Here is a 22,796-nt window from a genome sequence, read left to right on the forward strand (position 1 = left end):
ACTTAGCTTACTCCATCCTTTCAGGTTCACAACAAAGCACAGGGAATTTTGCATACTGTAAAGTTTGTAAAGGAGGTAAGGAACTACTGTAAATTATTTGTTAATTTGCGGTTCCCTTCTGATCTTTCTGCCCACAATCTCTCCTACCCCTCATGACACTGGCAGAAAATACAAGAAATCCCTTCTGCCTTCACCCAGCACTGTCTTCCACTTCATGCTTTCTGTGGAGTAATTGATACAAACAAGTTTGCCAGCTTTTCCCTTTCTTCTGTCATCTCAAGATTAGTCAGTACTATATTTAGGCAATGGAGGAAAACAAATGTGTAGATTTTCTCAGGTTAAAAGTTAATGTTCCAAGCATTGGGTGTGGCAAAGCTGGACTACCCAGTTCTGGTCTAGTCAGATAGTTAAGGAGATGTTTTCCTTTTAGGATTCATACACTTCAATTTTTATTTTTTTAATCTTTTTTTTGCTTCACTGACCTAAGTGGTCTAAAGTTTCCAGTGTCTGAAACGGAGCCTTTTGGTTCAGAACCAAAAGTGCTGTGTGATTATTACTATTTGGTGTAACCTGAGCTTCTTTGAAATGCATTGAATTACTGGCGCTATAGAGTAGAAGCTAGTAAACCAGAATACAAACAGTGTTTTATACACTGAAGACTTCAGATGAAAAATCATCAAATGAAACATTCCAAAGGTCTGTGGAATGAGACATACTTCTTCCAGCAATTGAACAGCTTGTCATATGCAGTTACTGTCTTGCATTTCCTTTAATGAGTAAAATAAAGAAACAGCATGGTAGACTCTAACCGAATGAAATAAAGTTCCAGTCTCTGTAGTGTTACTCACTGTAATATTAAATAAAAATAGGCACTAGCATTCTGTCTAGCATAGTGTTCAAAATAACAACTGTGGCCACTGAATAGAAATTAATTTCAGAATTTTTTTGTAGCTATACTGCAGTATACTTAGGGACTTTTTTGTGTTGAAATGCTTTGGAACCAAGCATCAAGATCTTTATTTGTAATTTTTCTTTCAACATGTACAATAATTAAAGGTACAATTACAATTATATATAAGATTCCTGCAGCAATTAATAAGGTCACAAGTTACTTAATTTTTTTCTTCTCTTTTAGTATCTGCCCTTCTTTCTGGACTAGACCCTAAAAGTATTGTACCAGTCTTGAATGAAGAAGAAGGCTATCATCAAATTGGACCAGCAGAGTACTGCAGGGACTACTTCGTCTTGTCTGTAACCATTGCGTTTGCCACACAGTTGGAACAGGTTTGTTTCCTTGCTATGTGTAGTTTTAAGTACTACCCTACATTTGTATTTTCACCCTCCCATGCCTTATTTCTAGTCAGGATTTTTAATTGTCTTTTAAGTTTCTTGCAATAAATAGCCTTGTCCCATATTGAATTAATATACGTTCATTTGAATTTTAAAACTTTATGTAGTGCTTACATGTCAAATTACAGGTGAAAGATCAGAATTCTTTTGGAGCACTAAAATTGCATTTACTTTAAATTATGCACTTTTATGAAATGCATACATTTATATTGCAATATAGTATAAAGAGTATGTGTATGGATAATACCAGTCTTCAATGTGGTGCCCATGTGCTGAAGTTCAAACAAGATGAAATACCTTTCATATCTGTAAGATATATGAAACAGTAGAGTTTGTGTTGCCTCAGGGAAGGACTTATTAGCTTGGATGAAGTGCCATGCTAATGTGATTATTTCTGCTTTAGACCTCAGCTGCTGTGTTTATGCTGTACTGTACCACATTGATACGTATTGTCTGATTTAAAAATATAGGTATGCCCAAGTTACTGTGAAAGTCACAACTCCAAGCCAGCGTGATTTTAATTGATCTATAACTCATAGTGTATGATAAACTGTCCTCAGTCTTGTCATCTTTTTTCAGAGAAAATAATTTTCCATGTCAGAATCATAGGGCCTTGTGAAGTAAATTTACCGTGATCACTCTGGGGTAGCTTATCCCTTTTTAGGCATTGAAGTCACAGTTGCAGTGGTTACAGAATGAAGTAGCTGTTTCTGGCTGTTTCAGTCTCTTATGTGATAGAATAAATTATTGTATAACTCAGTATCTAATCTGCATTGTTTATTTACACTATAAATATTTTGTGGAGGCACTACTTATTTCTGAATATATGTGTGGTACCCGACATCATTGAATATATGTCAGTTACAGCCCTTGATGCTGATAAATCTTAAAGGTAATTCAAAATGGGTCATTTTCCAAGTTATTGTTATGCTTGTAAGATTTATTTTTTTATTCAGTTTGAGTATTAATATAAAAGTTTTTATTTTGTGTGTAGTGCAAGCTAGGATTTAGGTCAGCTACTCTGTAGTTTGAGATCACTTTAAGCTCTTTAATTTCCAAGGTAATGCTTAAGGATTACTGTTAACTACATTAATGAAAGAGATAAATTCTTCTTTTCTGCATCTTTTTTAGTTAGTTCCTAGTACTATGAAGCTTCCTGAACGGCAGCCTGACTTTTTTTTCTACTATTCATTACTGGGAAATGATGTCACAAATGAACCTTTCACTGATTTAATTAATCCAAACTTTGAGCCAGAAAGAGCTTCAGTTCGAATACGTAGTACAGCTGATGTCCTCCAAGTTTATCTTTGTGCACAGTCAAAATTGCAGGTAAGCTGTTTCTTCTCAAATGTGAATGAAAATAAATAATGAAAATAAAAGAAACAGAATATGCCTCAGGTTGAAACTGGAAAACATTTCTCTTTACAAAATCAGATTGTATTACAGTATTTTGGCTCAAATGTAAGTTGATTCTCTTCCTGATAGGAGGGAAACCCTAGCAGCAAGTTTCCCAGCTCAGATAGAGTGCAGTCTCTTTAGTACAGTCACTATAGTAAGCTGGATTACATGTCATGATAAAAGGTATTGCTGAAACATGATATTCCCGAAGAGCTGATGTGGCATTCTCAAGAGCTCTGGGACCTGCTCTGCAATCAGACCATCTGCAACCCACAGTCCTGTTCTGTGCTGCCTATGATAACCTCACCCACACCAGCTGCTCAGGTCACTCTTGCCTAAGTTCTAAAATCACTGCCCTCAGCACTCTTTGTGAATAATAAGGGAGATCTGGCTTTTTTCCCACTCCTTAGCCAAATACCTTTTTAAAATACACTACAGCCATATTTGGGCTGTTACAGGATATTGCTTATCTTTAGCTATGCCTTTAAATGGGGGACATGGTTTGGTGGTGTTGGCAGTGTTAGGTTTAGGGTTGGACTCAATGATCTTAAGGGTCTTTTCCAACCTAAATGGTTCTATGATTCTAAATATTGGGTAGTATTGGAAGTGTTTATGGCAATCTGTGTCTGGCTCATGCTTAACTCATTACAAAAAGACTATTTGATTGAGGGTAATATAGGGTTTCTAGTAACATAGCTGGTAAATAAGACAGTGTTAGTTATACGAAGTAAGTCTTGTATCTGGACCTTTTTAAAGTTATTTTTCTTTAAACTTGTACAGACCACTCTAGTTTCATTATACAGGTTTGTTTAAGAATGTTTCTGTTTAAATCTTACATTGTTTCAGGTTTTTTGTTTGTCTCAACTTTAAATATTTTTCTAATGACGGTTTTTGTAGAAACATATGCACTGATGTGTTTGGAATTTAATCTTAGTCTATCATCTTGAAACAAAGTATTTAATATAGCATATATTATATATATATGTACACATACAGAGAATTATGCATGTTTTCATCATGTTGAAGAATGACTTTTTAAACGAGTTGTCGTGAGGTCAGATCCACATCTTGATTTACAGTTTTCTTTCTCTGACTTCTCACTCAGCTTCCTAAAATTTAGGATATAAGATCAGAGCACTGTATTCTGATCCTTAATATTTAATATATTTTTTCCAAAAATGAAGACTTGAGTTGTAAAAGGTGCTAGCTGCTAGACTAGTGTGTGTATATATATATTGTGTATGACTGTATTTGTGTGTGTATACATATATATACGCACACCCAGGTGTGTATATTGGCAGCTGACACCTTTTAGCATTAAAGTCTTCATTAAGTGTAATAAATATTGAGAAGTGTGATAAATATTAAGGATCAGAATACAATGTTCTGATCTGCTAAAACTGTTATTTGGGAAGGAGCAAGTTGGTATGTAAGTTTCAAAGAGTAACTTTCACTGAGGACAATAAATTGCCTTAGAGTGTGTTGGGTTTTTAAGATCCATCTTTTACTTAGGTATATGAATATTAAGCTATGGAAGGAAGAAGGAGTTGAGTCAAGTTTTGAAAAAGGAATAATGATTTTTACCAGGAATTAACACAGTTACTTAATTCCAAAAATCCTTGCTATTTAAGTGGTGTCTAAATATACGCACAAAGGCTGAGCTTTCAAATAACTTTTTTCTCTTTACCTTGCAGTCTTGCATTTTATATGCCTATACATTAATGGCAAGAGTCTGTGCTCTGTTTAGAAGCCACAGACTATTGGATTTGTCCTCCAGAAGGGATGATATGACAGGTCCTCAGAAGGGCAGTGCAGTGATCTGCTACTGTGCTAGCACTGGGCAAATCCTACCTGCTCAATACTGAAATTTCATAGCTGTTCTTATACTCCTCAAAACACTTGTTCCCAGCACACAGGGACCAGACTAGGGATGATCATTTTAATTTGTTGTATTTATGCTACCTTTAATAGAAGCTGAACAGACAGTTCAAGTGGAAATGCACGTGCCGGTTACTTTAGAGCACTTTTGTATGTATACAGATCCATCTTTGCTGTGGAGACCAGTCTCTTGGAAGCACTGAAATACCCCTGTCTGGACTACTGAAGAAAGGAAATGTGGAGATCGATCAACACCCTGTGGCAATAGAAGGAGCATTTGTCCTTGTTCCACCAAATAGAGCTAAACAGAAACTGCCACAGTTACCTTTGGAAATGGCTCCTACTGTTGGGGTATCTGTAATTCTGCAAAGGGAGAGCTTGAGTGCCCAGGTATAGCTTACTCGTTTATTGTTGGTTTAGATGCTGTTGCACAGTTTCATGTTAAAAAAAATTGGTACTTCTAAGTCATATTTGACAGTTAAGTGTGTAAAAGAAAACCTGAACGAATAAGATGCTTTGTATGAATAATCCTTTCATTGCTTCATTTTTCTATGTCAGAAGAATAATCTCAAACTATAGAAACGTTGTAGACAGAATTTTTCAGTGCAAGCCATGATCAATAAGAAAACTATATCACTTCATTCAGCCTTTGATTCCCTTAAATGCTCCAACTGAACCTAAAGAGCCACAGGAGAAAGTTCTTTCACCTGTTAGCAGAAAGACAGAGGGGCTGCAGCAGAGATCCCAGAATGTCCTATCTCAAGCTGACCACAATCCTTCGACAGAAGATGAAGCAACAGAAAGTGAAGTGGAAAGTCTTAAGTTTGAAAAAGGCACGAAACTAAAGAAAAAGGGTATGTGGTATATAATTTTTTTCCCCAGTTGTCAAGTGTGGTTTTGGATCATGTACTACTCATTTGTGGTGATAAATTTCAGGCAAGTAAGAATTATTTACATAAAACAAATAATAGGAGGAGAATAAATATTGTAATTTGAACATGGTGGTTGTTGAAAACACTTGGAAGAGTCAGACTGGGGATTTGGTGATGTGTAGATTACAAATGACGTGGATGGTCATCAGCTTGAAGGATATTACCAGAAATGTTTGGAATTACCTGAATTTGAGAATGGGAGGGTTCAGTACAATACCCATGAAGAAACTGACTTGCTCAATGGGGAGCTGAAATGGCCTGATGTTCACATTTAATAAATAGAAAGACAGGGGAAATGAGGGATTTTTAAGATTTTTAAGGAATTTACTATGTGGATAATTAATTGTGAAGACAAACTTTCATACCGTATAGATTCCTGGACAAAACCAAGCAACTGGGTTTTTTGTTTGTTTGTTTTTATGTTATCCTTTTGTAGGGACTGGGTAGCCCACAGCCTCCTAAGATTTCCCTTGTTTTGTTTTTGATTTGAGGACTGGGTTGGGGAGAAGTCAAAGAGGAAGAGATGAGAGAGGAAGAAATACTATAATGATATAGTAAAGCTCAGAAAAAAGAATGTTAGTTTGCTAAACATTACTGAACATCCATCTTCCTAAGAGATGATGATTTATGAATAAAGCTGAATTATTATTTTTCTAATGATAGTTGTATTGCTATTCTTTTAAGATTGGTCATAAAGGCACCCAGTTCTGTAGAGAAAAATCTGTGTCCTAGAACGTGCTCTGAGGATTTGTCTGCTAGTTCAGCCAAATTTTCTTTTAATCCTAACTGACCTTATCTAAGCAAGGATTAAGTCCTTTATATGGAATGTATCAAGAAAAAGTATTGTGAACTCAGCAACTAGTTTGAATCTGTGGTTAAAAAGTCCAGGATTGTGCTTTTTTATTAATAGTAATAATAATTTCATAACTCTGTTTTGGTAAGATGTAAAACATGTCATTTCACATTTATCTTTCAGGACTGGTGGCTGAGTCTTGCCAAGAGGTTAACAAACAGAATACTGAAGAGCTTCCAGTTTTCAAATCAGAGAGCAGAGCAAAGTCACCTCTGTCAGATCTACAAAATTCCAGTAACGCAAAATCTATCAAATTTAGTACATTGAGTGAAATTTGAATATAGTAGCAACTTAAGTGAATTTTAACAGTAGGCTGTATGCAATTTTTGTTCTCTTGTCTGTGACAGCCTTAAACTTCTAGTCAGCCATTTCATTGCACCTAGCAATCTAGTGACATTTTACCTGAATGACTGAAAACAATGTAGAAATGACTAGCTGATGTAGAAGTATTGTTAAATTTGTTTTTTTGTATTGTTACTGTTCATGCAAATAAAACACTCAAAAAGAAGCAGGAAAAAATAAAGTCAATGCTCTCGATGTATTTATTTAAAAATGGCAAAAATGGAAACATAATTATGAAGGAAGAGGATCAGAACAACTAGCACTTACAAAAGGCAGTTGAGTTCTTCTCTGATAGTTTCTTTGCCTCTTTCTCTGCTTTACTTTCTTAAACATTTTTGGAGCGTACCTTTTGGAGACCCTGTCTGTAAAACTTTGTTTGACCTGTTACTTTTTGAAGGCAGTATTTGGTCCCAGTGTAAGGACTTAAGAAGCCTGGATGCAATTGGACAGGCACTTACTGTAGCTTCTGCTTCCTAAATTATGAAATGGATGTCACAGTAGGTGAGTTCTGATCAAAGGGCATAAGCAGATGTGCTTTACAGACCTAGCTAGAGCCTTTTAGTTTATTTCAGTACTTAAACCTCAGCTTGGGACCAATAGTTGATGCTTCCTTACATGAGCACTGCAATTGACCTGGTGCTCTCTTTTCAGGCCCAAACTAAAGAGCTTAGTTAATTCAAAGCAAACTAAGTTACTACAAATAATTTTTTCATAAGCCCTCCTCTTCTGCATGCCCTCAAGTTGTCTAGGAACAATTATGTAAACTGTTGAAACTGAAGTCCTGTAGCATCCCTCTGAAGAATTTAATATCTTGGATCTTAGTCTAAACTTTTCTTCAGTAAGATAAACATACATAGCTTTGAAGATTAATAAAAAAAGGAAAAAATATTACAGAATCTTTTAAGAAGATTTAAAGTGTACTGGGTTTTTGGTGTTTTTTCTTTGGAAGCAGTAACTTACAAATAGAGTGGCTGTTTTTCATAGTATTAGTTTATATTACAAGGAATTGAAATCTCTTGGGGAAGCAAGCTATCTGTAATTGCATTTAAAATGTGAGACCTATCTTTAATATATCTTGTTATTTTGGGCAGAACAAATTATTAAAAATGTGCACAAATTCTCTTCTGTGTTTTCAGCTGATGATGGTCCAGTAGCTGCATCTCAGCCCAACCCTATGGGTGCATCCAGTTCTTCTGAGCCTGTGTCAGCACAGAAAATTGTCATTCCAGCAGCCTCTCACCATTTTTGCTTTTCAATAGACTTACGAAGTATACGCGGACTGGAAGTTGGTTTTCCAATAAATTGCATTTTAAGGTATGATTTGTTTTTGTCGATCTTATTCTTGGTAATAATATCTTTCTTTTCAATACAAAGCCTTCATAATCTGAATGATTGCTGGCGATATGCTGCCTGATGCCTTTTACCTTTACGTAGCTGATTTTCAGTAGTGAAATACTTTGGAATGTTCATCTGGCTCATCGCTAAATTTCTGAGCATTACAGCATTAAAGATAGTATGTAACACTTAACCTGCGCTGTAATTTTTATTAAACCTCACTTGAATATCTGAGCTCAGACAATACAGGATGTCATTCAGTCCTTAGAGGAAAAGGAGGATTTCTTGTCTCCTTACTTTCTGGCTGCCTTTCCAGCTGATTGAAGGAGTGATTTCTGTAGCTTTCCGTGTCTCCACCAAGAACTCCTTGTAGTGTTTTAGTAAGACAGATCACCTGGTTTGTGTGTGACAGTGAATCTCAAGGAAGCACATTCTAGTCTTAAAGTGAAGAATCGATGTAGTAAATGCATTATCATTCTGAGAGGTAGTATCAGGGGTTTTTGATAGTCTTTGCATACAGGAAGCAAATCTTAGTTGGGAGAATTAGCATCTTTTGTTAAATTATTTGTGGAGTTACAAAAAAGACAAGCTTTTTGGATACAAGTTTTGTGCCTGAAGCAAAAGTAGAAAACCACAATGCTAGTTTGGAACAATTTGTTAGAGATTAGTTTGCTACTGATGTCAACATGAAAGAAAAGTATGGGAGCACTTTTGGAGAATAAGCAGATCTTAGCTGGGAGGTGAATGCTAAGTTGGAGGAATAAGAAGTAAAAAGGTGAAGGACCAATCAAAAGTAAGAGTATTGAAACCAGTATCTGTATGCAGGTTGGGGTTTGGTTGGTTTTTTAACATTGCCAGTGAAGAGAGAAACTTTGTTTTACCAACTTGTTTGTTTTGTTTTAGGTTTTCCTTAGAGTTTAGGATGAAGAGTTTGTAGATGCAGGAATGATTTTGTTGTTTAAAAAAAAATACTTCTATTCATTGAATATTAGTTACTGATGGCATATGTGACTTCAGTGGTTCATAGCGGTTTTTAGAGTTTGCCTTTTAGTTTCCATTAGGGGTGCAAACGATGAAGCATTTCTTTAAATGGTGATTAGGTTTGAAAAAGTTGAATATTTGTGGCTGTGGAGGTGCATCTGCATTTGCTTTGCATTTGTTGTTCTAACAGAGTTAGTTTAATACAGTTTTAACTGGTCACCAGGAAGTCTATTCGGGTTAATGATTCTTGAGTTTAAGCTTTGTTTGAACTAGGGTGAAAAGGTGGGGTTGGGTTGGGGGGTGGTGGAATATTTTAAAGCACAACTAATAGATTGCATCATTAATGGTTTTCTGTAGGGCTGTATTATTAAATAGTATGTGGAAAACAACATGCAATGAATGGATTTTTGTCACATAAAAGCTTTTTCACATAACATTCCAGAAATGAATTTGCTCCATAACAGGGACAACAAATAGATTTTGCTGTTTCATGCACTTCAATTTTTACAGTCAGTGATGAATATGGTGAGAAACCAAAGAGGAGAAACATCCAAACACATAAATGCTAAGAAAAGTTGCAGGGTAAAAAAATTGCATTTGCATTGTATATTGGGAGTATTATTTCATTCAGGTCTAAGCAAGCTCTTTAAACAATTTTGTACAAGCAGTTGAAGTATGGAATTTTATAAGTGGCAGCATTTGATGCAGCGTTTATTTTATTAGTAACTTAGCTGACAGCTGGCATCATCAGTTTGAGCAAAGCGAAGTTCAAGAGGTTTTTGGCCTCCCCTTTGTTGTAGTTTATCATACACTGAATTGTATAGTTTCAGGCCCCATTGTAAATTATATTGGTAGAATGATTCAACTTTCCTTTTAGTGAATTAAACTGTGAGAATTAAAAACTAAAATGAAAAACTAAAACTAAATTAAAAACTAAATTCTTCAAATGTGACTGAAATTTTCAAATGGTTCTGACACTGCATATATGCATACTTAGTTATCAATTATTGCTTGTTAGACTAGTCTTAGCTGTAAATATAGTTATAAATGTTCTCAAGTAGCAATCTACATCTGAATATTTCTTCTATTTCTCTGCTCACTTTATATAACGATTGCAGAATTTTAATAAAAGGTTAATTCATATGGTTGTCAACATGCAGGTTATTAAAGCTTTTTTGTCAACAGCAAATATAAATGAAACTGGATCAGTGCTGAAGTAAATAAAAACACAAATATTTGAGAACTAAATTCTATTGTTGGATGTATTTGTACAAATTTTGCTAACTTTAATACAAGTCATTCTTCAGTAGAAGATGTCTAAACTGGTTTTCTTGTTGCAGAAGGTATAAAAAAAGTATCTTTATTAAATTACTGTTTGATTATTTTTGGGTTTTTTTAGGTACTCATATCCATTTTTTGGCAGTGCAGCACCTATTATGACAAGCCCACCTGTAGAAGTCAGAAAGAACATGGAAGTCTTTCTTCCACAGTCCTACTGTGCATTTGACTTTGCAACTATACCACATCAGCTTCAAGATACATTCTTCAGGTGATAACTTGCATTCTTTTTATCTTAACTACACTTTTTCTATTTTTTGTTGTAAATGCAGTCACAAGTTCAAATTTTTTACTTAAGATCATCAGATTGAGAATTTAGTAAAGAATCTAGGTGCTAATGTCAATGAGTATTTAATACACTGCTCTTCCAGTTTCTCTATGACTTACATTTAAAGACAGGGGCTGTAAAATTCTTGCTTTTATCTCTTGACTACTTATATAGGGATTGTTGCTTACAGAAACAAGTGCTGTTGCTGTAAGTTGTTAAATTAAAGGTTGATAGTGTAGTTTTAGCAAGGCATTACTTCAGATGAAATAGATACCTTTTTTTTTAAATACATGATGACTATCAGTATCTTTGAAAATCCAGCAAGTACCTAGGAAGCTGAGTACAGTGAGGGCTGTGGCACAATTTTTCCAGTAGTCCCACCAGCTTTGGATAACTGATTAAGATGTGGAATAAAGAATCACCAAAATAGTGGTATTTTGAAAGAAGAGGTGGAGGACATGTATTCTGAGCGGCAGTGACTAAAACTTGATTATAGGTATTTATAAATGAAGATGATCTGGGTCTGTTAAGATTATTCAGTCAATCTCTTTTGCTGCAGCATTGTTCTTTCTAATAATTGGAGAAAGGAATGATAATCTGACCAAAGTGAGTAAGTGATGGAGAAGATACTAAGTCAGTCAGTCTCATTCCTCTGTGAGTGAGGACTGAGGAATGTAAATGAGAGTAAACCTGTCTCATTGTTTGACAATTGTGACCATCACTGATTTGGGAAGTTACCTTTAGAACATGAGGTCCTTTTCCCAAATGAATAGGAATGCTTTTTCTCTTGTGTTGATGCCTGACACTAAAATCACTTTTGTTTCAGATTACCTCTGCTGGTTGAATTGTGGCACAAGGATAAAACAGCTAAAGACTTACTTCTAGGGGTGGCAAGACTTCAGCTTTCAAATGTTTTGGCTTCGGAAAAAACCCGGTTCTTGGGTGGTAATGGTGAACAGTGCTGGCGTCAGACTTCTAATGAAACAGTCAGTGTCACAGCAGTGCAAGGGTAAAACTATTTTAAAAAATTACTTTGTAGCAAGTTTTGAAGAATTGTTTGTTTAATATTTCCCTGAAAAAGGGCAAGCTCTTCCTGTTTACCTTTTTGAGTAGGTAAACAGGCTGCAGAGTACTGCAATATGGAGGTGGGAATAGGATCCAAGAGATTAAAAGTTAAATTGCCACAGGCGTATTGTGCAACCCCACTCCATTACCAGAGTCATTGTAATAAACCTTTATATAATCATGATCTTGGGTAAGCTTCACAGGCAGATTAAAGAAATAAATAATTGGAAAAAATGTTACTGAGGCACTTTCCTGAGTAAGTTACTTAACAATTACAAAAAGCTGCTGATATTCCAGAAAATAGTTAAGACTGTTTGTCCATAGTATGTTTTTAAATGCAACTGACTTCAGTGAAAGTTAGGAGGACAGATATATCCATGGAGTGGAGGGGTTTCCTGTTTCAGGATTATACCCTGTAATAGTAGCAGGGTTCTGAGCTTGTGTCAGAAGGAGCAGTGTTTAGTTAATATTCTGTCTGAATTCATTTATGTAGAGGAGTGATGTTATTTTTATGTATATGAAGAAACTTAATTTATAGTTACTTTTGTCCTGTGTCCTCGTTGAATATGTGAACTGTGCTAGCGGTCAGTGTCTAGATCCCCATCTTTTTCTGTGTGATAATGGAACTTGATTATGCCTTTAGAAATAAATGTAACTGCTATTAAGACTGAGGTTGGTTTTAAACCTCTAATCCTACAGATAATTAAAACATGCTATATTTGAAACACAGGAAACTTCAGGTTACTGACACAAAGACTGATATCCTCCCTCCTCCCAAACTGATAGAAAAGTGATCTGACTTTGTTTAAACTTTTTTGTGTGAAAGCCAGCATGGCCTGATTCTGTGGAATTACTTTATGATCTTACTGTACATTAAGGTTCACACTTTCACCAATAGTAAGTTTGTTAAAATGAAACCTGGTTTTGCACAAAACTTAATAACCACTAGATGGCATTCTCAAAATGTAATCAGGTCTTTGCATTTTGCTGTGCTGATTGATACCTTTCTAGCTTTACTCTTGTTGGCATAACATTCTTTTTACACTGATATGTTAAATTGACTTAATTACTCAGATTTCTGAGGTCCATTACTTAGAATCTTGCCTTGTTTTTTAATCAGTGACTGATAGAAAGCTGTAAGAATTTAATGCACTAATTTATGTTAACTTATGTGAAGTACAAATGTTTGGTGGTGGGTTTTTTTGCCTTGCAAATAACTGTGTAGAAGATTGCACCTTTGTAAAAATATTTTAGTGCTGTCTTTTCATATTTGCTGGAAGAGAATTTTTTCCAGTGAAGTGAAAACTACAGCCATGGTTAATTCCTGCAGCCTTTTGTTGCACATTGCTTGATATCTAATTCTGCAGCTTCCAGGCTTCAAGTGATTGTGTAAATTGCCTTTGCATCATTGAGTAATTATAATGGAAATGATAGTTTTGTTTCTGACCAAGTACAGGTCTACACTGCAGTGTACTTTCATGTTAGACTAGTGATAACTTTCAGTTACATGATTTGTGCATATTCCTTCTCTTAGTATCTTTCTGTGCAGAAAACTACCTTTGCTTACTACATTTTGTCTATGGTTAGAGATGAGATAGCCAGGGACAAACTGTTCTACTTAAGCAGAAACTGCAACTAATTTCAAATTAGTTTATTAAAATATCTGTTATCTAGATATTCTTTCACTATACAAGAACAGATAGATATTTAACCTAAAGTGGATTTAAAGTTGTCAGTTCTCTGTGCTGAAGCTTCCAGAAATGTGTTTTTTATTAATCCAAGGATGGCTTACTACACCATATGCTAAGTGACTTATTATACTGTGGGTAACAAGAAAGTTACTGTTAACATTTAAAAAAGCAAGACTAATGAAATTCACTGAGTATCTTAGAATGAAGTCAGTGGCAATACCTGTATTTAACAGGTATATTTCTTAAAAAGATTTAAGACTGCAGGTACAATTTTGGATCATTCTCTTGTTACAGGGATGTGTTGGTTATAGTAAGCTGTTAGTTAAATAGGTTCCTGATGACAAATTATCTGTTAAAGTCAGAAAGCTTGCTGTAGTTGTATAAATCAGTCCCTAAGTTAAAGCAATATACATGGCAGAGCATGTTTGGGCTGTCGTATAGGTAAGTGCTTAGAGTCTCTGAGCTTACATGGAACTTTATAGCACTTCAACTTTTTGTGTGTTGTCTTACAATTCACTTTCTGTATTTTTAAGACAGTTTTCATTAAAAGAACATTCTATTGCTATTTATAGGTCAGGCAACAGAGTAGCGGAGCTTTCATATGCTATCACTTTGGAAGACTATGGGCTTGTGAAAATGCAAGAAGTTCTGGTGTCAGATTCTTCTCAAGTAAATTTTACATAAATCTTACCCTTTTTCCTTGAGCACTTCTTTGAGAAGTTGGGTTTCCAGTTAAAAATCCACTGTTCTTATACCAGTGTGTAGGTGCTGGTCAGCAGCGGCATGTCCCTCACACTCAGCCTCGTTGTGCCCCAGAAAACCATCCAGAGCCTCGAGAAACTCTTGAATACAAAGCAGCACTGGAGTTGGAAATGTGGAAGGAAATGCAAGAGGACATTTTTGAAAACGAGGTTTTTACTCTTTCTGTTTATTTCCTAAACTGCATGACTGCTAAAGAACCTTTAGGAGAATTGGCAAGAGGAATAACTGTTTTTCTTAAACTTTTCCACTGTCTCAAATAAGAACTAAATTTTGCTCATATAGAATATTAAAACTTCAAATGTACACAAATATCTTCCGTACTCTTAAGGAACAAGGTTAATTCTTTTCTGTTAAGTGACTGAAGTAGGTGCTAGGTAGTGAAATACAGGATACCCCCTTCACAATTTCCCCTTACTGTTTGTGAAGCACAGTAGATATTCAAGATTGAAATTATTAGCGTTAAATACTAACACTGCATTTGTTCATTCTCAGTCAAAATCCATTGCTGTGTTTCTACTCTTGAAGTAATTCTAGGTGTTTTTAGAATTGCATGCATCTCTTTCAAAAAACTACTGAGAATCTAGTGTCTATTTGTTAAGATATCTTTCTCAAACTTGGGCTTACTTTGCATTTTGTACTTAAGGGTAAGAAATATCTTTCACCATCAGAATCATATCTTGAGTTACATAGGTCAGTGTACTAAACTTAGTTTTTAATTCTTTCGCTTCAAGGCTTAGTTCTGCTAGTACTCTCTCCTTTAAAGTTGCACTTCCAACAACTTTGATTTGGTTCTCTGGTTTGGGGGTTTTGTTCCTTTTTCGTCTTTTAAAAGCTTAAAAAGAAGGAAATGGCCCATATGCAAGCTCTTGCAGAAGAATGGAAGAAAAGAGATAGAGAGAGAGAAGCATTGGTGAAGAAAAAGGTAAGGACACTTGTTCTTATACTTGCTGAAAGTCTCATTATAAATCTCATATCACTATAAAATTTGACAAGATATTTTGTAACTGTAACATAGAACAAAGGGTCTGTGATTAATCTTAAACCTACTGGTATGCATGCATCTAGTCTTCAACAGTGCAAAAAAATTAAAAGTAGCCCTTAATCATAGAATACTTGTTAGAAACCCTTTAGGTTAGCTTGCTTTCTTCGGGGGCTTTTTAACTTTAATTGCCTTTTATTTGCATGGTCAAAAAGCACTTCTACAGCCCAGCTATGCATGGTAACCTGTTAGCCTTTATTGTATTAGAAAGAGAGGCTCTCCATGTGATTTTGTCATTAAGAGCTGGAGATTTGTTTTATATGTAAATTTTCAAACAAAAATTGTCAATATTTTATATCATAACGAGTAAATTCTTCACCTGCCTAAAACATTATTTTTATTGCAAGAAAAAAAATGCCTTTTTTTGTTCCTGTAGGTAGCTGAATATACTGTTTTGGAAGAACAACTTCAGAAAACCCTGAGAGATCTAGATAAGCGAGAACGACAGCTTTTCAGTGCTGAATCAGAGGTAAAAAATGTTTGGTCATTTTAAACAATGCAATTGCATGAGCTATTTCTATAAGGTTTGAGTTTTCATACAGAGACAATTGTGACCTGTGTATAAGAACTGAAGTAGCCACATTCATACTGATACATAGAAGGGCACTAATAACTTAAGTCAAGTTTTGTTACAACTTTTTTTACTGAAATGGAAATTCAATGAACTTTTACATGGGTTGCTAGAATTATAGAACTGTACATTTTTTATTATTAACAGAATTAGTGTTGGTGGAGACATATAACACTAACATATCTCAAGTTTAGTACTGTCAAGTGAACATCGTACATCTATATGAGTGCCTTACTGCAAACAGTAATTGCTAGATTAACCATTGAAATAGGAGAAGGTGACAAGGAGAGCTGGGAGAAACTGCAGTTGTCCAGGTTTTGTTATCCAGCAATTTGATAGAGTTCCTATTTCGTAATTTTTTTTTTATAGTGACAGGGCCAAAGAATATGTGGGAGAAACCAGTAGCTACCACTGTTTCTAGATCTCACTGAATACCCCCAAGATGAGGAAAAGGGGTGCGAGTCCTTGAGGAAGCTAGTCATATGAAAAGAGAAAGAAAATAACTGCCTATTTTTTTACTTCAGAACAAACTCACAATTATATAGGTAAACTGCTGTGGTGATTTAGCCGTCCAAGAAAATCCCTCTTACCTCCTGTAGCTCAGACTAATCATTTTATCACATCAATCCCTCCTGTGCTTGTGAACAAAGAAAGCTCCCAACACAGGGACTGGCTGGTTGAGCCTGTGTCCTGTTCTGTACTCAGGCTCTCTATACCCCTCAAGATGCAGTTTGTGCCATAAATAGTGTCTGACTTTACCTTTAACATCTATGCAAAAAATCTGGTGATTAGGTTTGGCCAAATGCATTTCAGTCTGAGTAAAAGTATTTATTTTGAATCTCATACATGTTTGTCTCAAAACTTGCTCTAAATTTAGTGCGACTCTGACCTGAGGGTTTAGAGATAATAAAAATCAGTGGATTCCAAAAATGTCTAGACAAAATGATGTAGGGTTCATTTAGCAATTACACTGTTTGAGAAATGGGCCGTTTGGAGAGGTTTCTATTCAGCTAGCAGTTATCTGAGCCAGTAACATCTTTCTAGAAAGTTCAAACATGTCAAGGACTGTTTTCCTGTTTAGCTCAATGAGAAATTCTCTCAATATGCTCAGTTTGAAGAGTGCAGTCTTACTCGTCTAAAGGCATCTTGGCTGTAGCTGTGACTTCATTGTTTCAGCAGTGAAGGGGTGTATTTAGCTTTTTAGCTTGTAGTAAAAGGTGGATATAAAATTTGCCTTTAGCAATCCCATGTAGAAAGTACAGTAGAGATACAGATAGCTCCATTTTTACAATAGTCAAGCAAGAGTATATTTGTAGCCCAAATACAGTAATTTGCAGGTCATTAGTTAAACTGAAAGTCAATAAAAGAGTATATAGCAAACATAGAGATAACAATGGAATTTCTATTGTTTAATTTCTGAAACGGATAACAATTTTTTTCTGTCATGAATTGTAGTAACAGTTGTAAGAAAGAGTCTTAAAATAAAGATCTTGCATGTATGGATTAATATAAATATGTCTCACTCTTAAGCTTCAAAGAGTAAAGAAGGAGTTGCAAGCAGAGCATGAACGAAATCTGCAGGAGCTACAGGATTCTGTGCGGCGAGCCAGAGAAGAATGTGCACACCAGGTTGAGCTAGAAAGGTCAAAAATCAAACAGCTGGAAGAAGACAAGCTTCGCTTACAACAGCAGGTAAGTACACATAAATTTTCTGCGTCAACCATTTACTTATTTAAGTAAGCATTTTTTAAAATAAGTATACTAAGTTGAGCAATGATTTTGAGGCAAGCGCATTCTGGCAACTTTGTAATAAACGTTTTATCTCTGTTCAGTGAGCTACATGCTGGGATCCATCTCTGTCAGTCTTGCTCAGTAGTAGGGCCAGTTTGCAATGCAGTAGTTGTAATTTTTTTTTTCAACACTGAAAATCAAACTGCAATTACAAGCATACATTACATGTAGAACACGAACAGCAGTATGCATTTCAGTAACTTAAATTGTTAGCAATTAATGTCTAGCAAAACATCTAGGCAGCTTGACTACGCAGTTCGTTTTATTCTTCCATTTCTATTATCCTTAATGGGGTGGGGGTAGGGGGGGAATGATCTTGATACTGTGATCTTCTGTTCTGAAAATAGTAGTTTCATTAAACCAAGAAAATTTAGACCACATTCTCTTGTCCTGTAAGCTAGCTTTTGCACTAACAACAAGGCTAGTCTAGCTACTTTTCTTGACTGTTAAAGCATACTGTAAAATTTTAAAAGTTAGTACTAGCTTTTTTGAGCAGTTACAATAGTAGACACATAATTTGTTGTTAAGTAGATTAAACCTTAGTAATGCGTGTTTTTCAGAGTACTTAGTTTATGTAGATTAATTACTTTTTTTGGTGCTTCTAATTTCTGGTATGTGGTAGTGATAATCCCACAATAGCTTTGACTAATTGAAGAACTGTATCAGCCAAAGGCATATTTTTGTATTAGGAAGAGTTGTGCTGGGTTTTTGTGGGTTTTTAGTTTAGTATTAAACACTGATACTAATCTACTTCTTTTCATGTCGGCATATGTTAACCACAGTACAGTGAATTTTTTGAATATAGCTAATAAAAAAATGCTGCTAATCTAGAAGCTGCTAACCTTTCCCCTTCTACTGAACAATCATTGAACTGAGACGATGTCCTGGTTTTGGCAAGGATAGAGTTAATTTCTTTCCTAGTAGCTGGTACAGTGCTGTGTTTTGGATTTAGGATGAGAACAAAGTTGATAACACACTGATGTTTCAGTTGTTGCTAGGTAGTGCTTACACTAGCCAAGGACTTTCTAGTTTCCCATGCTCTACCAACTGAGAAGGCTGGAGGTGCACAAAGAAGCTGGGAGGGGGCACAGCCAAACTGGCCAAAGAAACATTCCATACCATGGGATGTCATGCTCGGTACATAAACTGGGGGAAGCTGGCCGGGGGGGCCGCTGCTCGGGGACTGGCTGGGCATCGGTTGGTGGGTGGTGAGCAATTGTACTGTACACCACTTGCTTTGTGTATTGTTATTATTATTATCATAATATTATTAACATTTTATTTCAATTATTAAACTGTTTTTATCTCAGCCCACGAGTTTTTCTCACTTGTGCTCTTCCAATTCTCTCCCCCATCCCACCAGGTGGGGGGGAGTGAGCGAGCGGCTGCGTGGTGCTTAGCTGCTGACTGAGGTTAAACCACGACAGATGAGCCGTTTCAAACTGCAGAATGCAATCCACTTCAAAGTGATAAGTGGATCACTTCTGCATTGTAGATGTGTTGTTGGCAGCTACCAATACTGTATCAGTCCAGACAAGATAGCCAACAGTTCTTCAGGCTCAAGTGGCTCCAAATGCCACCATCTAGGAGTCATCTTCCAAATTCATTCTTTTGACTCCCACTGACTTTTTTTAGCTAGGTCGCAATACCATCACAATCACTTTATTTTTCCTATTCAAAACAGACATACTATATCAGACCAAAGATGCAGTTAGCTCAGCATTCGGTTGCAGCAATTGTTGGATTTAGAGGGCAAGAAAATAAGAAATGGGACAATGAGAAAATACAACTTTTGTATATCCAGCAATACCATCAAGAGTTACATGTACCCTCAGCCAGAGGCAGCATTTCATATTTACTATCCATCAGTGAAAGTATTCTTCATGAACTCATCTGATCCCTTTTAAAAAGTATTTCTATTTTTAGCGTTGCAACATCCTGTGGCAGTGAGTTCTAAAACTTAATTATGTGTTGTATATTTAAAAACTTCTTTTTGTTAATTTTAAGCTCATTGCTTAATACTTATGAAGTATCCTTTAGTGCCTGTGCTACATACCATTCCTGATCGCTTAGGTGTCTGTCATACTGTCTCTCTTCCAAACACAAGCCCTGCAATGTTTTGTCTTGCTTTGTATGAAGGCTGTTCCTTCCAGCTGATCATCCTGGCTCTTTCTCTGTGCTGTTCCTGCTGTTTTGAATCTTTCATGCTTCAATACGAGGTGGTTGTAACTGCATATTCTGCGTGACAAGCTTTGTTGTTTTGTTTTGCTGGGTGTGAGTGGGTTTTTGTTTTGGAGTCTCACTGTAGGATGGTTCCTTTGTAAAGTGCTCAATCAGAAAGTTCCTTTTGCTACCAGTTCTGATGGGCCTCTCTTTTTACCTTTTTGGGTGTGGGGGTTTTGTTTGTGCATTTTGGTTTTTTAACAAGGGATGTTCTGGAGTAAATTAGAATAGTTCTAAACCATATGCTTTGACTTACTCCTTACCTCTTAAGGACATGTGTCAATACACAATTTTCGCACTTGAATTGTAGAGTTCTCTAAATGTCTCCACTTGTTTGGAGGTAAGCCCTACTATGCGCAAGAGAAGATCCTTGAAGCATCCACCTTGAAGAACATCACCCTTACTTCCTGAATAGGAAGCTTGTGCTTTATTTGTATGATTTGTGCAGTTCCCTAACAGTCCGCAACCTGAGGTTTCATGAGAAATTCAATTTTTGAAAGTGTTTTCAGAACTAAACGAGAAATTAAACAGTATTGTAGAAGTTCTAGGGAGAGCTCGCATTTTTCATAGCTAAAGAAACCAGTTACTTTGTCATTGGCATCATGCCTGTATGTCTGCTTTAAAAAGAAATCGGTAAAAATGGGAAGGTAGTATCTTCTGTCAAAGTTGGCTATTGTGGTTATATGTGAAAAGTAACTGCAGTGAACTATGTTTTTGTATGCCTCCTTAGGAAGCACCTTTGCTTCTTACATCAATTCTGTAAAAATAATAGATACAAAAAGCAAAATTTTGGAAGAAAAATAGAGGTGACCTGATTAGGAGATCCAAAGAATTAAAATATTGATGTACTAATAGAAGAAGTTGTAGGCTTTGAAACAGAAATGAATTCTCTGAAGCATTTTCACCCAGTGTTCTAAACTGTTGGATACAATTCATGGAAATACTTACATTAACTAGTTGGACATAAATACAAGTGCAGCATTTGGGATCATATTCTGTGATGGAATGCATCAGTTCCATCAGGTGTATTAAGGTATTTATAGTTGAGTAATATTTAACAAAAGAACGTAAGTTACTCGCAGAAAACATCCTATTAAAAATTCTTAATATTTTTAATATGGTATAATGAAAAAAGCTGTTAAACATTTGACTTAGTTTCTTTGTGGCAAAGTAATTGTGTATTGGCATCGTTTTTCAAATTACCCATTTTAAGATGAAAAGCAAAGCTCTCTTTTTATAATACCTTTATGAAGCTATGGAAGTACACAGTGAGGGCGGAGGTACATAGCATTCAGTCATTAGTCACTGAAGTCTTTCTACTTCAGCCTTTCTTCTAAATCATTATTTGGCTGTACAAAGTATTAGTTGTTTCCTCTTCCAGACATTCCTAAACAAGTTATGCTGGTGAAATTGAGTAAGTAATAAAACTTCGTATAGTAGATAACACTGTTGGCTTTCTTTAAAAGATGTGTGTAAATCTAAATAGTTTTGTTTTCTGTGTTTTTTCTGCAAGTCGTTTTAGAAATGTGAACAGCAATGTTTATAAATCTTGATCTTCTGTATATGAGGACAGACTTGTTTTTTCTTTCCAGTACTGAGCAAAGATCCTCTTTAAAATTCTTCCTATTAAACCATTACTGTATGCCATCATCAAGAAATCATTAATTATGAATGTGTAGCTTTCAATGTCTGTTTTATATCAGATAATTGACAGCAAAATGTTTGTTCCAGGGACTAAGGAATAACTTAAGTTCTGTAATCTAATTCTTTGTCTGTGAATGGGTTTTTCTGCTAACTTGTGTTATATCTTGATATCTTTAATGTAGCTTTATGAAGCAGAAAATAAGCATAGAATTTCAGAGAAGGAGTTCCAGCAATACAAAGAACAGCAAAGTAGCAAACCAGAAATCCAGCTACAATCAGAAATAAATCTTCTCACTTTAGAAAAGGTATCTTGGATTTTTCTAGCGTTTAAAAACTGTCACAATGGTCCATTCACTGATAAGGGAATGTATAATAATCTTGCATGATAAACTGGTTAATTTGTCCATTTTGTTTTACTTTTTCCAACAATTTTTTCAGACTTGAAATATTCAAATACAAATAAGGCCAACAGTGGCCTTATTTCTATAGAGGAAGCAGTAGCGTTAGAGGCTAAGGCAGGAAAAAACTAATCCATATATTTAAATGACTTATGCTGGGGACTCTGAGCATTCTGTTTATAGAACTAAAAGATAAAGATTTTCTTGTGAGGACTAATTTAGACTGGTATTCCGTTTTGTGCCTTGGGTTTTTTATTAAGTATTTCTGAAAAGAAATTGTGTTACTTATCAGTAGAATGGAATCACTGTCTTAAGTTGATTTCTTAGAAACCATACGTGCCTTCAGTAGAGGATATTTTGCTTAATTAAAACCACAGATAGGGGCACTTTTTGCTCAGAATTATTGTGAGGTTTGAGTCAAATTGTTGACCGAATATGCTGCAAAAAATTGGACCAGGCTTCTTGGCACAAAATGCACTCAGTTATACGGCCAGTCTGCATGTTACTGTATGCTTGAATAACTCCTAATAATGCAAGGAAATAATTCAAAATGTTTGTCTCTACAGACTTTTTAAACTCTTAGCTTAAATATTTTGTTAGATTTCCTATTTTTGTTAGATTTAAAAAAAAAAAATCAGTACTTTAAGATCTTCACAAATTTAATGGTAAATAATTTTTGTCTGATTAAAAGAAAATATCACTGCCTCAGAGTTGTTAATTAAAAATGCTTCAGTTTTCAGATTACTGTGTTCTGTGTGCTTCATAACTGTTTTCATTTGCATTTTAATACTAAATTTTTTTGCGCAGAATGCAATGAATTTTTTTAGTGTGTAACATTTTTTAAAAGATTTATTTAGACAGTAAGATCAAAGATTCACACTAGATACATAGATTTTAAAGAATGGTTTGAACAGATGTCTATTTCAGAGAAAAGAAT

General features: G+C 35.4%; 1 protein-coding gene across 1 annotated transcript in view; it reads left to right on the top strand.

The window, feature by feature from the left end:
• The window catches only part of CEP120 (centrosomal protein 120kDa), a 38,787-nt gene that overhangs the window by 3,185 nt on the left and 12,806 nt on the right, over positions 1-22,796 (top strand). The window contains exons 4-17 of the mRNA XM_009321103.1: positions 1,136-1,284; positions 2,482-2,679; positions 4,789-5,016; positions 5,273-5,480; positions 6,535-6,645; positions 7,890-8,067; positions 10,469-10,618; positions 11,502-11,684; positions 14,004-14,100; positions 14,190-14,342; positions 15,026-15,115; positions 15,609-15,701; positions 17,334-17,495; positions 21,644-21,766. Of these exons, the coding sequence (XP_009319378.1) occupies positions 2,497-2,679; positions 4,789-5,016; positions 5,273-5,480; positions 6,535-6,645; positions 7,890-8,067; positions 10,469-10,618; positions 11,502-11,684; positions 14,004-14,100; positions 14,190-14,342; positions 15,026-15,115; positions 15,609-15,701; positions 17,334-17,495; positions 21,644-21,766 (1,959 nt within the window). The 5' untranslated portion in view covers positions 1,136-1,284; positions 2,482-2,496. The remainder of the gene's footprint in view (positions 1-1,135; positions 1,285-2,481; positions 2,680-4,788; positions 5,017-5,272; positions 5,481-6,534; positions 6,646-7,889; positions 8,068-10,468; positions 10,619-11,501; positions 11,685-14,003; positions 14,101-14,189; positions 14,343-15,025; positions 15,116-15,608; positions 15,702-17,333; positions 17,496-21,643; positions 21,767-22,796) is intronic.

This window comes from Pygoscelis adeliae, unplaced genomic scaffold (genome assembly GCF_000699105.1).
Source record: "Pygoscelis adeliae isolate BGI_AS28 unplaced genomic scaffold, ASM69910v1 Scaffold83, whole genome shotgun sequence".
In the NCBI taxonomy this organism is placed as follows: domain Eukaryota; kingdom Metazoa; phylum Chordata; class Aves; order Sphenisciformes; family Spheniscidae; genus Pygoscelis; species Pygoscelis adeliae.